Raw genomic sequence first — 14,189 nt, 5'->3', positions numbered from 1 at the left:
CTTCCTCCAACCCTGATGCCACATTCTTCTTCATATAATCCAGCTTCTCAGATTATTTGCTCAGCATACAAAGTGAATAAATATGGTAAAAGGATACAATCTTGACACACTCCCTTCTTGATTTTGAACCATGTACTATCCCCTTGTTCTGTTCGAATGACAGCCTCCTGATCTATGTACAGGTTCTTCATGAGTACAATCAAGTGTTTTGGAATTCTCATTCTTCTCAATGTTATCCATAATATCTTATGACACACATAATCAAATACTTTTGCATAGTCATTGAAACAAAAGTAAACATCTTTCTGGTAGTCTTTGCTTTCAGCTAAGATCCATCTGACATCATCAATGACATCCCTTGTTCCACGTCCTCTTCTGAATTGAGTTTGCATTTCTGGAAGCTCTCTGTCCATATACAGCTCCAAGCATTTTTTGAAAATGGGCCTCAGCCTTAATATAGAACCACACTCAAGCCTCCAAGCCCTGGACTTGCTTACCCCAGGCCCCACCCTTTAAATAGAGCCATCTCCAAGTGAAAAGTAGCCCGTTTTCTTTACAATGAAGTAAAGTATTATAAAGGCTTTGGCTGTACACTTAAGTCTTACAGCAAAAATAAAGTGAATTTTTAGGGACTACCTACTTGTCCTCCATTGATGACAACATCAGGATTAATAACATTCCCAAGAGACTTGGACATCTTTTCTCCCTTTTCTCCAAGAGTAAATCCATGAACCACCACAGCCCTGAGAAGAAAAATGAGCCACTTTAAAGAAAAACACAATCACAATGATCTTTATGAAGATGATTTACAGTTTAAAAAAATGATCTAGGTTTGACACAAAATAGGAATTTCTCTTGACAGATTATAGATGAAAGTTTTTGAAAGTCTAATTCTCAGCAGACAATATATCATGAGTATTAAACAGTAAATAAATTCTCTACCATCCACAGAACTTTAGATGTTCTCATTCACTGAACAAATATTAGCTAAGCACCTATTACGTACAGATTTGATCATTAAAACCAATTAGAAAAGTATGTCTTTATTACCCCAAAATTATCTTCAAAAACGTAATTTGAGAAAAATAGTGTCTGCTGTTCTACTGGTTTTTTAAGGCATGTTATATAAGAAATATCAACAAATAAATTGTTTTGGGTGGGTTTTCATCCTGAGATAGCCAAATCATAAGCTATTTAAGAATCTTTCCGATTAGGACTCTCTGTCTACACATTTTAATAAGATATGGCAAATATATGTAACTAATTAAGAATCACTGATTTAATAAAATTCACCAAAGGAATGTTTCAGTTCATTAGTCACTTGTGAATTACAAATGAACGGGTATTTGAGCTCAGACTGTCTTCTCTCAACCTGAAATACCTTCTCTGAAGTTCCTCCTAGTCAAGTCTTAACATATTTCAAGATATAGTCTACACAGGGCTATATGACAGGCAATGCTGACTATATCTTTTTTAAAAGTTATGATCTTATGACTTTAGCTCAGAGCGACAAGACTTCTCTGTATTGTTTTCCACTTTTTCTTTTTTAACCTCAAACTCTTCTTGTTCTTATTTTGCTAATAAGAATGTAAGCTAATTAAAGGTAATATTTTGTATGTATTACTTAGCATAATGCTTCACACACTGGCAAACTCACCGTCGAGTCGGATCTGACTCACAGCGACCCTTCCTTGGGTTTCCAAGGTGGTATCACTACGGAAGTAGATTGCCCAACCTTCCTTCCCAGGAGTGGCTGGTGGGTAGCAGTCAAATGCCTTACGCACTACACCACCAGAGCTCATTGGCAAGTACTCTGCAAAAGTATACTGACTCATTTAGCTAAGGTAAAAGTACTTACTTATAAGGTGCTTTTTTCCTTGCTGCCACACTTGTTAATAAAGAAGATTGAAACCAACCCCCAAGTTGGTCTTTTCCTTCCACGTACAAATCTGCTCTTTGGTCAGTACCTCAAAAATAAATATAAAAAAAAAAAAATGCAGCAATTTAAGTACTTAAAATAGAGAAATAAAAATGAGTATGTATCAAAAGCATTAAAATAAAAAAAGTAACCATGCTATTTATTTATTGTGTTATGCTATTCCCAATGGCTAGATTATATTAATGTGAGCTGTCCCCATCAATGTTGCTTTATTATTCAAAATAAAGAAAAAAAACCTTGAAGTATAATCTCCCAAACTCTAGATAACTAAAACATTATCTAAATTAGGGGCTGATTTATAATATTTATCAAAATTTCCAGTTAAACCTTTTGAAAAAATAAACTAATGTTTTTATTAATATAAAAAATATTTGTTCAGCATCTAATAATATATGTAGGAACTCTGGTAGCACAGTGCCTAAGGCATCTGACTGATAACCAGAAGGTTGACAGTTCAAACCCACCAGCCACTCCATGGAAGGAAGACTGGGCAATCTACTTCTGTAAAGGTTTACTGCCTCAGAAACTCAAAGGAGGTCGCTGTGAGTCAGAATCATGCACACATATGTAATTTTGTTAAATTCTTATGGTAAGTCTTATCAGGTAAACAAATATTACTTTATCCCCATTTTACAGATGAGAAAGGAGGCACAGAGTAGTAATTGCCCAAAGTTACACAGATAGTAAGCAGTGGAGATGGAATTTGAACCTAGACAAGCTGGCATCATAGAGCATGCTGTTACTCAAGAAGTCATGCTATTTGAATGTTCTTGATTTTGATAACTAAATAAATCAGGAAAAAAAAAGTATCTTATAAATAGAAAATCAACCAATTTGACAGTGATCCAATCAAAAGATGGGTAAAACATGAAAAAGCTATTAGTCTCACATGTCTTAGATGCAGCAAGTATGGGAGCTACTTTACATCACCATTCAGCAGTTAACTATTATCTGAGATAACAGCACCATTTTGACAAACAACAAAAATAACAATTATTTCATGCAAAACTCATCAGGATGAACAGATAACTTAGAAAATGATAGTAAATATTTGGGAACCATATATATGATAAGTTTAATATCTAGAATATGTAAAGGACTCTTACAATTCAGTAACAATATGACAAACAAACCAACTAAAAAATGGGCAAAGGGACTTGAATAAACATTTCTCCAAAGATATACCTACAAGTGGCCAATAAACACATAAAAAGATGTTCAAGGTTATTAGTCATAAGGAAAATATAAATCGAAACCACAAAAGTCACCTCACAGCCACTTAACTCACTGCCGTCCAGTTGGATTTGACTCAGAGCAACCCTTCCGTGGGTTTCTGAGGCAGTATCACTACAGAAGTACATTGCCCAATCTTCCTTCCAAGGAGTGGCTGGTGGGTTTGAACTGCCAGCCTTCTGGTTAGCAGCTAAATGCCTCAACCACTACATTATACCACTAGGATGGCTATTATCAGAAAAACTGAAAACTAACAAATGTTGGTGAGGATATAGAAAAATTGGAACTCTCATGCATTGCTGGGGGGAGCATAAAATGATACAGCCACTATGCAAACAGTTCAGGGATTCCCTAAATGTCAAATGTAGAATTACTATATGACTCAGGAATTCCACTCCCAGGTGTGTGTATGGGTGTGTGTGTATGTGTGTGTGTGTGTATATATTTAAGACCTGAAAGTAGGGACTCAAACAGATACATGTATAACAATGTTCACATTACACAACAGCCAAAAGGTGGAAGCAACCCAAGTATGCATCAATAGATGCATGAATAAACAAAATGTGGTATATACATACAATGGAATATTATTCAGCCAGTCAAAGGAATAAAGTTCTGATACATGCTATAACATAGATGAATCTTGAAAACATGCAGAGTGAAATAAATCAAAACCAAACCCACTGCAATTGAGTCAATTCTAGAGAGTGTAATTGCCCCAAAGGGTTTCTAAGACTATAAATTTTTATGGAAGCAAACTGCCTCCATCTTTCTCCCATGAAGCAGCTGATGGGTATGAAGGCCAAACTTTTGGTTAGCAGCCAAATGCTTTAACCACTGCACCACTAGAGCTCCTTAGGGTGAAATAAGTCAGACACAAAAGAATAAATATTATATGATCTCACATATATGAAATATCTAGAATAAGTAAATGCATAGAAAAGAAAATTACTGGTCTCTCCCATCTAGAGCAAAGAAGAGGAAGACAATCAAAGATGTAAGGAAATCAAAGGATTAATAGACCTCATAAACATCAACCTCCAACTACCCTGAGGCCAGAGCTAGATGCTCCCTGGCTACCAACTGCTCTGACTGGGATTACAATAAAAGGTTCTGGTAGAACAGAAGAAAAATGTAGAATAAAAATTAAAATCATAAAGATCAGGTTGACTGGTCTGATACAGACTAGCAGACCCCCGAGCCTATGGCTCTTAGATACCTTTCAAGCCTGGGACTGAACTCACTCCGCATGACTCAACTTTCAGCCAAACAACAGACAGGCCTATAAGGTAAATAAGACCAGGAAGGTACACACTCACTAGAAAAATCAACCATATGAGGTCAAAAGAGAAGTATTTTCCTATGGCTAAAGCTAAGAAAGCAGAAAAGGCTGAGAAAGGACTAAGGGAAATAATAAATCAGCAAGGAAATAGATGACTGCTGTTACACTGTGCAGACTACAATCAATGTTAAAAAACAAAGCATATATAAATTGTTGGATGGAAAACTAATTTCACCCAAAACATAATAAAAAATTTTTAAAAAATTTATTAGTGATCACCAGGGGCTGTGGGGGGGGGGTGGTGGAGAGGGAGCAGGGAGAGAATGCGAGTTATCACTGAAGGAGTACTAAGTTTCTTTTTGAGATAAGGTAAAACTTTTGGAAACGGAAAGTAGTATGGTAATGCAATTAATGTCACTGAATTGTACAGATAAAATGGCAAACTATTTGGTATACATATTATCACAATAAATTTTTTAAAAACTCATCAAGGAATGCTATACCATGGTGTGGACAGGAAGACTGAACATTGTGAAAATGTCAATACTACCCAAAGCAATCTATACATTCAATGCAATTCTAATCTAGATTCCGTTAACATTCTTTAAAGATATGGAAAAACCAATCATTAATTTTACATGGAAAGGAAAGAGACCTCGGGTAAGCAAAGCACTATTGAAGAAGAAGAACAAAGTAGGAGGTCTCACATTGCCAGATCTCAAAACCTACTATACAGCCACAGATGTCAAAACAGCCCAGTAAGGGGCCAACGGAGTAGAACTGAGAACCCAGAAATAGATCCATCGACCTGTGGTCAGCTGATTTTTGACAAAGGTCTGAAATCCATCACATGGGGAAGAAATGGTCTCTTTTACAAATGGTGCTGGCAAAACTGGACATCCATTTCAGAAGAATGAAACAAGATCCGTACCTCACACAAAGACTTAACTGTGAAACCTAAAACTATAAAGTTGCTCAAGGAAAAACGAGGGGCAAATTTAGGGGTCCTCATTTATGGCATAAAAACACTGTCAACCATAACGCAAAATGCACAAACAGCAGAAGATAAACTAGATGAAATGGACCTCCTAAAAATTCAATTTTTATGTGTTTCCAAAGACTTCTCCAAAAGAGTCAAAAGAGAACCTACAGATGGGGAAAAAATATCTGGCAATGACGTATCTGACAAGGGACTTATCTCTAAAATTTTTAGAAAACTCCAACACCTCAACAACATAAAGATAATCCAATTAAAAAATAAGCAGAAGACATGAATAGATACTTCACCAAAGAGGATATCCACGCGGCCAACAGACATATGAAGAAATGCTCATGATCATTAACCATTGTGTTGTTTTTGTTGTTATGTGCCATTGAGTCGGACCCGACTCATAGCCACCTCTCCTTGGGTTGCCAAGGCAGTATCACTACAGAAGTAGATTGCCCTATCTTCCTTCCGAGGAGTGGCTGGTGGGTTTGAACCACCAGCCTTCTGGTTAGCAGGCAAGTGTCTTAGCCACTATACTACCAGAGCTCCCCATTAACCATTAGAGAGATGCAAATCAAAACAACAATGAGATACCATCTGGTCCCAGCACTAATAGCAAAGTTCAACAAGACAGAAAATAACAAATGCTGGCAAGGATGTGGAGAGATTGAGACTCTCATACACTGCTGGTGGGACTGTAAAATGATACAACCACTGTGGAAAGCAGTACGGCAATTCCTTAAAAAGTTGGAATTAGAAATCCATTTGATCCAACAATCCCAGTACTAGGTATATATCCTAAAGAAGTGAGAGCTAGGACAAGAACAGATATATGCACAGCCATATATATGCACAGATATATGCATATCTTTTTGCAATAGCAAAACGATAGAAACAACCTAGGTGCCCATCAACAGAAGAAGGGATAACCAAACTATGATACCTACACACAATGGAATACTATGCAACACTAAAGAATAATGTAGAATCTGCAAAACAGAGTGAAAGAAGTCAGTTACAGAAGGACAATATTGTATTAGTTCATTATTGTAAAAAGTCAAGGAAAGGTTTACATATGGAAGGAAATGTTCTTTGTTGGTTACCAGGGGTGGGAGGGGATGGGAGGAAACACTGCAAAATTTTTTTTTTTAAATACATTAAAAATTTTAAAAATACAATAATAAATTCAAGGAATGCTAAAAACCAAAGTCATACCCACTGCTGAGTCAGTTCTGACTCACAGCAACCCTATAGAACAAGAGAGAGATATCCCACTGACATTCCAAGGCTGTAATCTTTAAGAAAGCAGACTACCACATTCTTTCGTCCATGAAGTAGCTGGTGGGTTTGAACTGCTGACTTTTTGGTTAGCAGCAAAGCATTTACCACTGCACCATCAAGGCTCCTCCAAGAAATGCTAAACTACAGGGTAAAAGTTTGATGAAAATATAGGGTATTTCCAGAGAGTGCTTTACAATACAGAAAACTGGCAGACATCTCCTTAGCCATATGATCAAAGTTCAAACATAATGGGACAAATAGATACTATGTAATAGTCCTGCCAAAAAATGTATAACCTGAATCTAATCATGAGGACACAGGACAGAAACACAAACTGAGTGACAATCTGCAAAATAAACGGAACTAAATCTTCACCCAAATCCTAATAAAAAAAAAAAATAAACGGAACTACACCATCAAAAACAACAAGGTCATGAATGATAAAGAGAAGATAAAGTGACATGACAAATCAAGGCAAAATGTGATCCTAGACAACAAGTTTAGATCTTGGCCCATTTGTTTTTTTCTTTTCCCATAAAATATACTACTGGGCGAACTGGTGAAATTTGAATAAGGTCTGTACATAGATAAGAACAAGGAATCAATGTTAATTTTCTGATTTTGTTATTTGTGCTGGTAACTTAAGAGACTGCCCATGTTATTAAAGAGTTCTGTTGGGACTGCGGCTAAAGCCTTTGTTTGGCAGCTAACCAAAAGGTCAGCAGTTTGAACATACCAGCCGCTCTGCAGGAGAAAGATGAAGCAGTCTGCTTTCATAAAGATTATTGTTGTTGTTATGTGCTGTCAAGTCAGCCCCGACTCACAGTGACCCTTCCTTGGGTTTCCTTGGGTTTCCGAGGCAGTATCACTATGGAAGTAGATTGCCCAACCTTCCTTCTGAGGAGTGGCTGGTGGGTTTCAACCGCCAGCCTTCTGGTTAGCAGTCAAGTGCCTTAGGCACTATGTTACCAGAGCTCCTTTCATAAAGATTACTGCCTTGGAAATCCTATGGGGCAGTTGTACTCTGCCCTATAGGGTTGTTATGAGTTGGAATCGACTTGATAGCTGTGGGTAGGTCCATGTTACTAGGAAATACACACTGAAGCATTTAAGGATAAAAGGGTATCAGGTCTACAATTTACCTTTCAATGATACAGAAAACCCATGGACAGAAAGAGAACATTAAATGTGATAACATTTTAACATTTGGGAAATTTGGATGAAGGGTATGTGGTCATTCTTTACACTACTTTGAGACTTTTCTGTAAGTCAAAAGTATATAAAAAGTTTGTGGAGGAAAAAAAGAAATATGAAGTATTTGGGGAATATAATTTTAAATCTAAACTCACAATTCTAAGAAGCCCCCATTCCCTTTCAGATATAAAATGATGATTTTTCCTTATGTACTAATATAAGAATTCAGAGTGTCTGGTGGGTTTGAACCACCAGCTTTCTGGTTAGCAGTCAAATGCCTTAGACACTATGTCACCAGAACTCCCATGACAAAGATTACCTGGGTGGAAATGGAAAGACAAAAATTAAAATGACTGAATTAAACCAGTGCAAGTTCAATTCAATTAACATTACTGAGAACTTCTGGCAGCATAGTACTGAAGGCATCTGGCTGCTAACCAGAAGGCTGGCAGTTCAAAGCCACCAGCCACTCCTTGGAAGGAAGGCTGGGCAATCTACTTCTGTAGTGATAGTGCCTCGGAAACCCAAGGAGGGGTCGCTATGAGTTGGATCTGACTCGAGGGCAGTGAGTTTGGTCTGGGATTATACAATCTGCACTATGCTAGACACTGGGGAAATAACAACGAAGAAATACAATGTCTGCCATCTTGGAACTGACTGACATCTAATCAGTAGATTTTATGATAAACAAGAGTTAACTGTGATAGGTGTTACCAAGAGGACAACACAGGGTTTAACCTAGTCTGTGTTGTTGTTGTTAGGTGCCATTAAGTTGTCCCTGACTCATAGAGACCCTATGCACAGCAGAATGAAACACTGCCTGGTCTTGTGCCAGCCTCATGATCCTTGCTACACCTGAGCCCATCATTGCAGCCACTGTGTCTATCCACCTAGTCTGTGCAGTGTGGATAGTCAAAGGTAATAGATAAATATAAATACCTATGCAAAGGCAAGAAAATGTTTTATGCAACATCTAGAATGTTACATCTATATCCCACTTTTCTTCTACTAACTTGTAGCCCTTATATGTAACCATTTAAACTTTTATGATGCCACATTCAAACCTCATCCAACCCCAAAACGTTAACTTCCTACTGATGACCATGTTTTGGATAAAGCAATATGCAATAAGATAATTACAGAAAACCAGTGGAAATCATTTTGTGAAATGAGTAGGTAATGGAATAGCAGAAGCCATCCCTAACCCCTACTTTCTTTGAAAAGTACTACTTCTGGTCTAGTGAAAAGATTACTAAAAGTATATAACCATGGATTCCAACTAAAGTTTGATCATCTTTGACATTTTTGTGGAAACTGTTCATTAGCTCATCTATAACACAAGGCTTAGATCATCTCTAAGATCTTTGCCAACTCTAAAATTTTATAATTTTAAGAAAAGCTGATTATTGCATAAGGACCTCCACATAGTAAGAGCACTTTGAAGACTACAGGGGTTGTCAGACTACCTGAGTTCAAATCCTGACTGCAACACTTACTAGCTGTGGAGATTTAGGCAAGTAGTTTACCCTTTCCAATGCTTCCATTTCTTCTTCAATAAAATGTGGATCATAACAATATCTACCTACCTCATAGGTGTGTTGTAGACATTAAATAAGTAATATAGGACAATGTTTAGACCATAATAATGCCTGGTCTGAGACTAAGTTATGTGACCATCACTTAATTTGGCTCTGATCAATTTCATTTCCTCTTCTGAAAAATGATGGGGTCTGATTATTTCAGTGATGTTCAGTTTTGTTTTATAAAACTGGATGCCTTGGATACCGCCAAGTAAGACCAAGGAGAATGAACTGGGTAAGAGGAGGGAGGAAATTTCCATTTTTATGTATCTTATGTATAGTGGTTCTAAATAGAGTTTCATCTGGGGATAAAAAAGGTTTGGGAATCACTGAGTTAGACAGTCATCAAGGGTCCTTCCAGGTCTAAAATGATATTATAGCAGGAAATTATCTTCTAAATAAAGCAAAAACACAAGTAACTAATTACAGATGTCTTCTAAATAAGATCTATATAATTTTAAAACTTCTAATACATTCTATTAAAAATTACCTTGAAGAACATGAGCCCATGAAGTTCCACTGTCAAACCAGATATCTAAAATATCCTGACCTGGAACATATTCCAAAGCACCAGGACCACCAACCTAATTAGAAATATAATAACATTTTAAAATTACACAAAATCATAATATACAGAGTCAATACCAAAAAAAATCTTAAGAAAATAAAATACAATCATTAAATTCAAAATTGTTAAATGAAATTTAAAATATTTGAAAATATTTCACAACTAAATACAATTGCCTCCATTTGTTTATGGTCAATTAATAATTACAAATTTTCCAGTGGAAGTATAAACTGGCTTTTATTTTCTTAAAACTAACTTCCAATTTGCATTTTTTGATGTGTGATGCAATCTGCTAACTTTAATTCAGATCCTATAAAGTCCTTCTGTATCAATGTGAAGAACTATTCTCTCATAATTTTAGGAGTCTATAAACCATTGTTTTAGTCACAATTGTTATTGTCATGTCAGCCTCCGCCTCACGGTAAACCTATGCACAATGGAATGAAACACTGCCTGGCACTCCGTCACCCCATGATTAGTTGCAGACTCACTTTACTTCACCTCACTGTCGTCAAGTCAGATCTGACTCATAGCAACCCCCTCCTTGAGCTTCTGAGGCAGTATCACTACAGAAGTAGATTGCCCAACCTTCCTTCTGAGGAGTGGCTGGAGGGTTTGATTGCCAGCCTTCAGGTTAGCAGTAAAATGCCCTAGGCACTATGCCACCAGACCTCCCACTGCAATACATAGGGTTTTTACCGGCTTTTTTTTTTTTTTTTGAAGTAGATCAAAAGGCCTTTCTTCCTAGTCTGTCTTCATCTGGAAGTGCTACTGAAACCTATTCAGCATCATAGCAACATGCAAGCCTCCACTCATGGATGGATGGGTAGATGGGTGATGGTACACATGAGGTGCACTGGTTGGGAAAAGAACCACGGTATCCTACTTGGAAGGCAAGAATACTACCATTGAACCACCAGTGCCCCTAAAGTCAGAATTATATTAGCTTAATCAACCAAGTCATTCAAAATCAATCTTGGCCTTCGTGAGACTATGAAGATCATCACACTATGCTGCTATATTAAATACTATGCCCATTTTCAAACTATCGACATAATTTCTAGTGAATACATTCATTAACTTTAAATGATAATGCCTTTAAATCCCAAGGATCTCACAAGTTGTCAATAAGTCATGCAATACACATAGAATGTTAAATACAGATAGAAGTTTACCTGAGATAAGATTTCTTTTGGAAGAAGCTGCTCAGGGGGAAGAGTCCACCAGATATCACTTCCATGTTGTTCCACTAGTTTAATAATATGCTCAATGGTTTGACTATTTTGGAGAGTAAAGGCAGAATTATGCAATTTACTATTGTAAATAATACCAATTTTTTAAAAATTATATAATAGTAGTAATATTTTCAACAAGGGTATAAAGTCCATTTAATGGAGAAAGAATAGTCTTTTCAACAAAGGATCATAGGACAAATGGATTTCCACATGCCAAAGAATGAAGCTGGACTCTGACCTTACATTATACACAAAAATTAACTCAAAACAGATCAACCACATAAATATATGAAATAAAACTCTTAGCAGAAAACACAGGGACAAATATTCATGACCTTAGATTGGCAATTAGTTCTTAGGTAAGAAATCAAAAGTAGGATCACAAAAGAAAAAACAGATAAATTGAACTTCATTTTTTTTTTAAGTCCTGTGAATCAAAGGATAATATTAAAAAAGTGAAAAAGACAATATAGAGAATGAGAAAAAATATTTGAAAGTCATATATATGGTAAGGATTTAATATCTAAAATATATAAAAACTCCTAAAATTCAACAATAAGACAAAACAAATATAAAATGTGCAAAAGACTTGAACAGACATTTCTTTGAAAAAGATATGCAAATGGCCAAAAAGCACATGAAGAGATACTCAAAATCATTAGTCATTAGGAAAATGTAAGTCAAAACCACTAGAATGGCTAGCATCTCTCTCACACACTCTTTCTTATACACACACACACACACACACACACACACAGGAAAGTAACATGTGTTAGCCAGGATATGGAGCAATTGGAACCCTTGTATATTGCTGAATATAAAATAGTACGGCTACTGTGGAAATTTTTTGTCAATTTCTCAAAATGTGTGAACACAGAATTAACAAAAAAACAAAAAAACAAATTTACTGTTATTGACTCATAGTGACCCTTTAGGATTGAACAGAACTGCCCCAACAGAGCTTCCAAGGCTGCAACATTTAAGGAAGCAGACATCTTTCTCCTGTGGAGTGGCTGCTGGGTTCAAACCACTGACCTTTTGGTTAGCAGTCCAATGCTTTAACCACAGCAGCACCAGAGCTCCTAGAATTACCATGTTGTTTTGTTGTTAGGTGCTGTCGAGTCCGCTCCAACTCATAGTGACCCTATGTAGAACAGAAAGAAACACTTTGCCTGGTCCTATGTCAGCCCCACAATTCCTGCTATGCCTACACCCATCATTGTAGCCACTGTGTCAATGTCAATCCATCTTGTCGAGGGCCTTGCCCTTTTTTGTTGACCCTTCACTTTACTAGGGAACGTTCCCTTCTGGCAACATGACCAAAGTCAGTCAAATGAATCTGGTCATTCTCACTTTCAAGGAGCATTCTGGCTGTACTTCTTCCAGGACAGATCTGTTCACTCTTCTGGAAGTCCGTGGTACTTTCCGTATTCTCCGCCAACACCACAACTCAAAACCATAAATTCTACTTCGGTCTTCTTTATTCACTATCCAGCTTTCACATGCATATGAAGCTACTAAAAATACCATGGCTTGGGTTAGGCGCACCTTAGTCTTCAAAGAGAGATCTCTGCTCTTCAGCACTTTGAAGAGGTCTTTCTGGGCATATTTGCCAGAAGAGTATGTCGTCTGATGTTTTGACTGCTGCTTCCTCAGGTGTTCACTGTGGAACCAAGTAACATGAAATCTTTGACAACTTCAATCTTTTCTCCATTTAACATGATGCTGCTTATTGGTCCAGTTGTGAGGATTTTTGTTTTCTTTATATTGAGGTGCAATTCACACTGCAGACTGTAGTCTTTGATCTTTTACCATATGACCCAACAATTCCATTCCTAGGTATATGCGTAAAAGCAGAAACTCAGAATAGATACATGTATACAATGTTCACAGCAGCATTATTCACAATAGCCAAAAGGTGGAAACAACCCAAGTGTGTATGAACAGATGACTGGATAAACAAAATTTAGCATATACATACAATGGAGTTATCATTTAGCCATAAAGAGAATATGGTGACATAAATGAACCTTGAAAACACTATGCTAAGAGAAAAAAAGCCAGACACAAAAGTATACATATTGTATGATTCTGCTTATATGAAATACCTGGAAGAGACAAATGCATAGAGAAAGAAAGACAATTAAGAAGTTACCAGAGGCTGAGGGGAAAGGGGATAAGAATAGTTATTCCTTAATGAGTAGTTTCTCTTTGGGTTGATGAAGAAGTTTTGGAAATAGATAGCGACGATAACAACGTAAGATTTTAGTATACTCAATGCTACTGAATTATGTACTTAAAATGATTAAAATAACAAATTATATATGTAAAAAATATATATCATGAAATATATTATATATAAATAATAATAATACATAACCACAATGAAAAAGAGAAACAGTGATACTATTTCCTATTTGCAGCCTTGACCTTTCCCCCTAAGCCTTTAGTGGTATAGCTTCAATTACCTGCTTGCCTGGTTGCTGTCATCTAAACTTCAATACAAATAACATAGATTATATATGTTGTTGTTGTTGTTATGTGCCATCAAGTCAAACCCGACTCATAGCGACCCCTCCTTGGGTTTCCGAGGCAGTTATCACTACGGAAGTAGGATTGCCCAACCTTCCTTCCGAGGAGTGGCTGGTGGATTTGAACCGCCAGCCGACTGGTTAGCAGGCAAGTGTCTTAGCCATTATGCTACCAGAGCTCCCAGATTATATAATACCTCTTTAAAAAAAAAAAAAAAAGGCTTCTCCTGACATCCCTATTCCAGTCATAGATGTCTCTGTTTCTATCTATTTTCTATCCAGGTACCTGCACTCATAACTCTTAATTATCTCTCCTTGTCTCAATTTCTGCCCAACTTAAGCCAACGCATTCTGTCCG

General features: G+C 36.8%; 1 protein-coding gene across 1 annotated transcript in view; it reads right to left on the bottom strand.

Annotated features, from left to right (window-relative positions):
* Positions 1–14,189, bottom strand: part of IARS2 (isoleucyl-tRNA synthetase 2, mitochondrial) — a 96,710-nt gene that overhangs the window by 19,375 nt on the left and 63,146 nt on the right. The window contains exons 13-16 of the mRNA XM_007936930.2: positions 11,241–11,343; positions 9,988–10,081; positions 1,859–1,967; positions 641–743 (exon numbers count right to left, since the gene is read on the bottom strand). Of these exons, the coding sequence (XP_007935121.1) occupies positions 641–743; positions 1,859–1,967; positions 9,988–10,081; positions 11,241–11,343 (409 nt within the window). The remainder of the gene's footprint in view (positions 1–640; positions 744–1,858; positions 1,968–9,987; positions 10,082–11,240; positions 11,344–14,189) is intronic.

Source organism: Orycteropus afer, unplaced genomic scaffold (assembly GCF_000298275.1).
Source record: "Orycteropus afer afer isolate SDZICR_OR568_19922 unplaced genomic scaffold, OryAfe1.0 scaffold00039, whole genome shotgun sequence".
Lineage (NCBI taxonomy): Eukaryota > Metazoa > Chordata > Mammalia > Tubulidentata > Orycteropodidae > Orycteropus > Orycteropus afer.
This window is presented reverse-complemented; position numbering and strand designations above follow the sequence as displayed.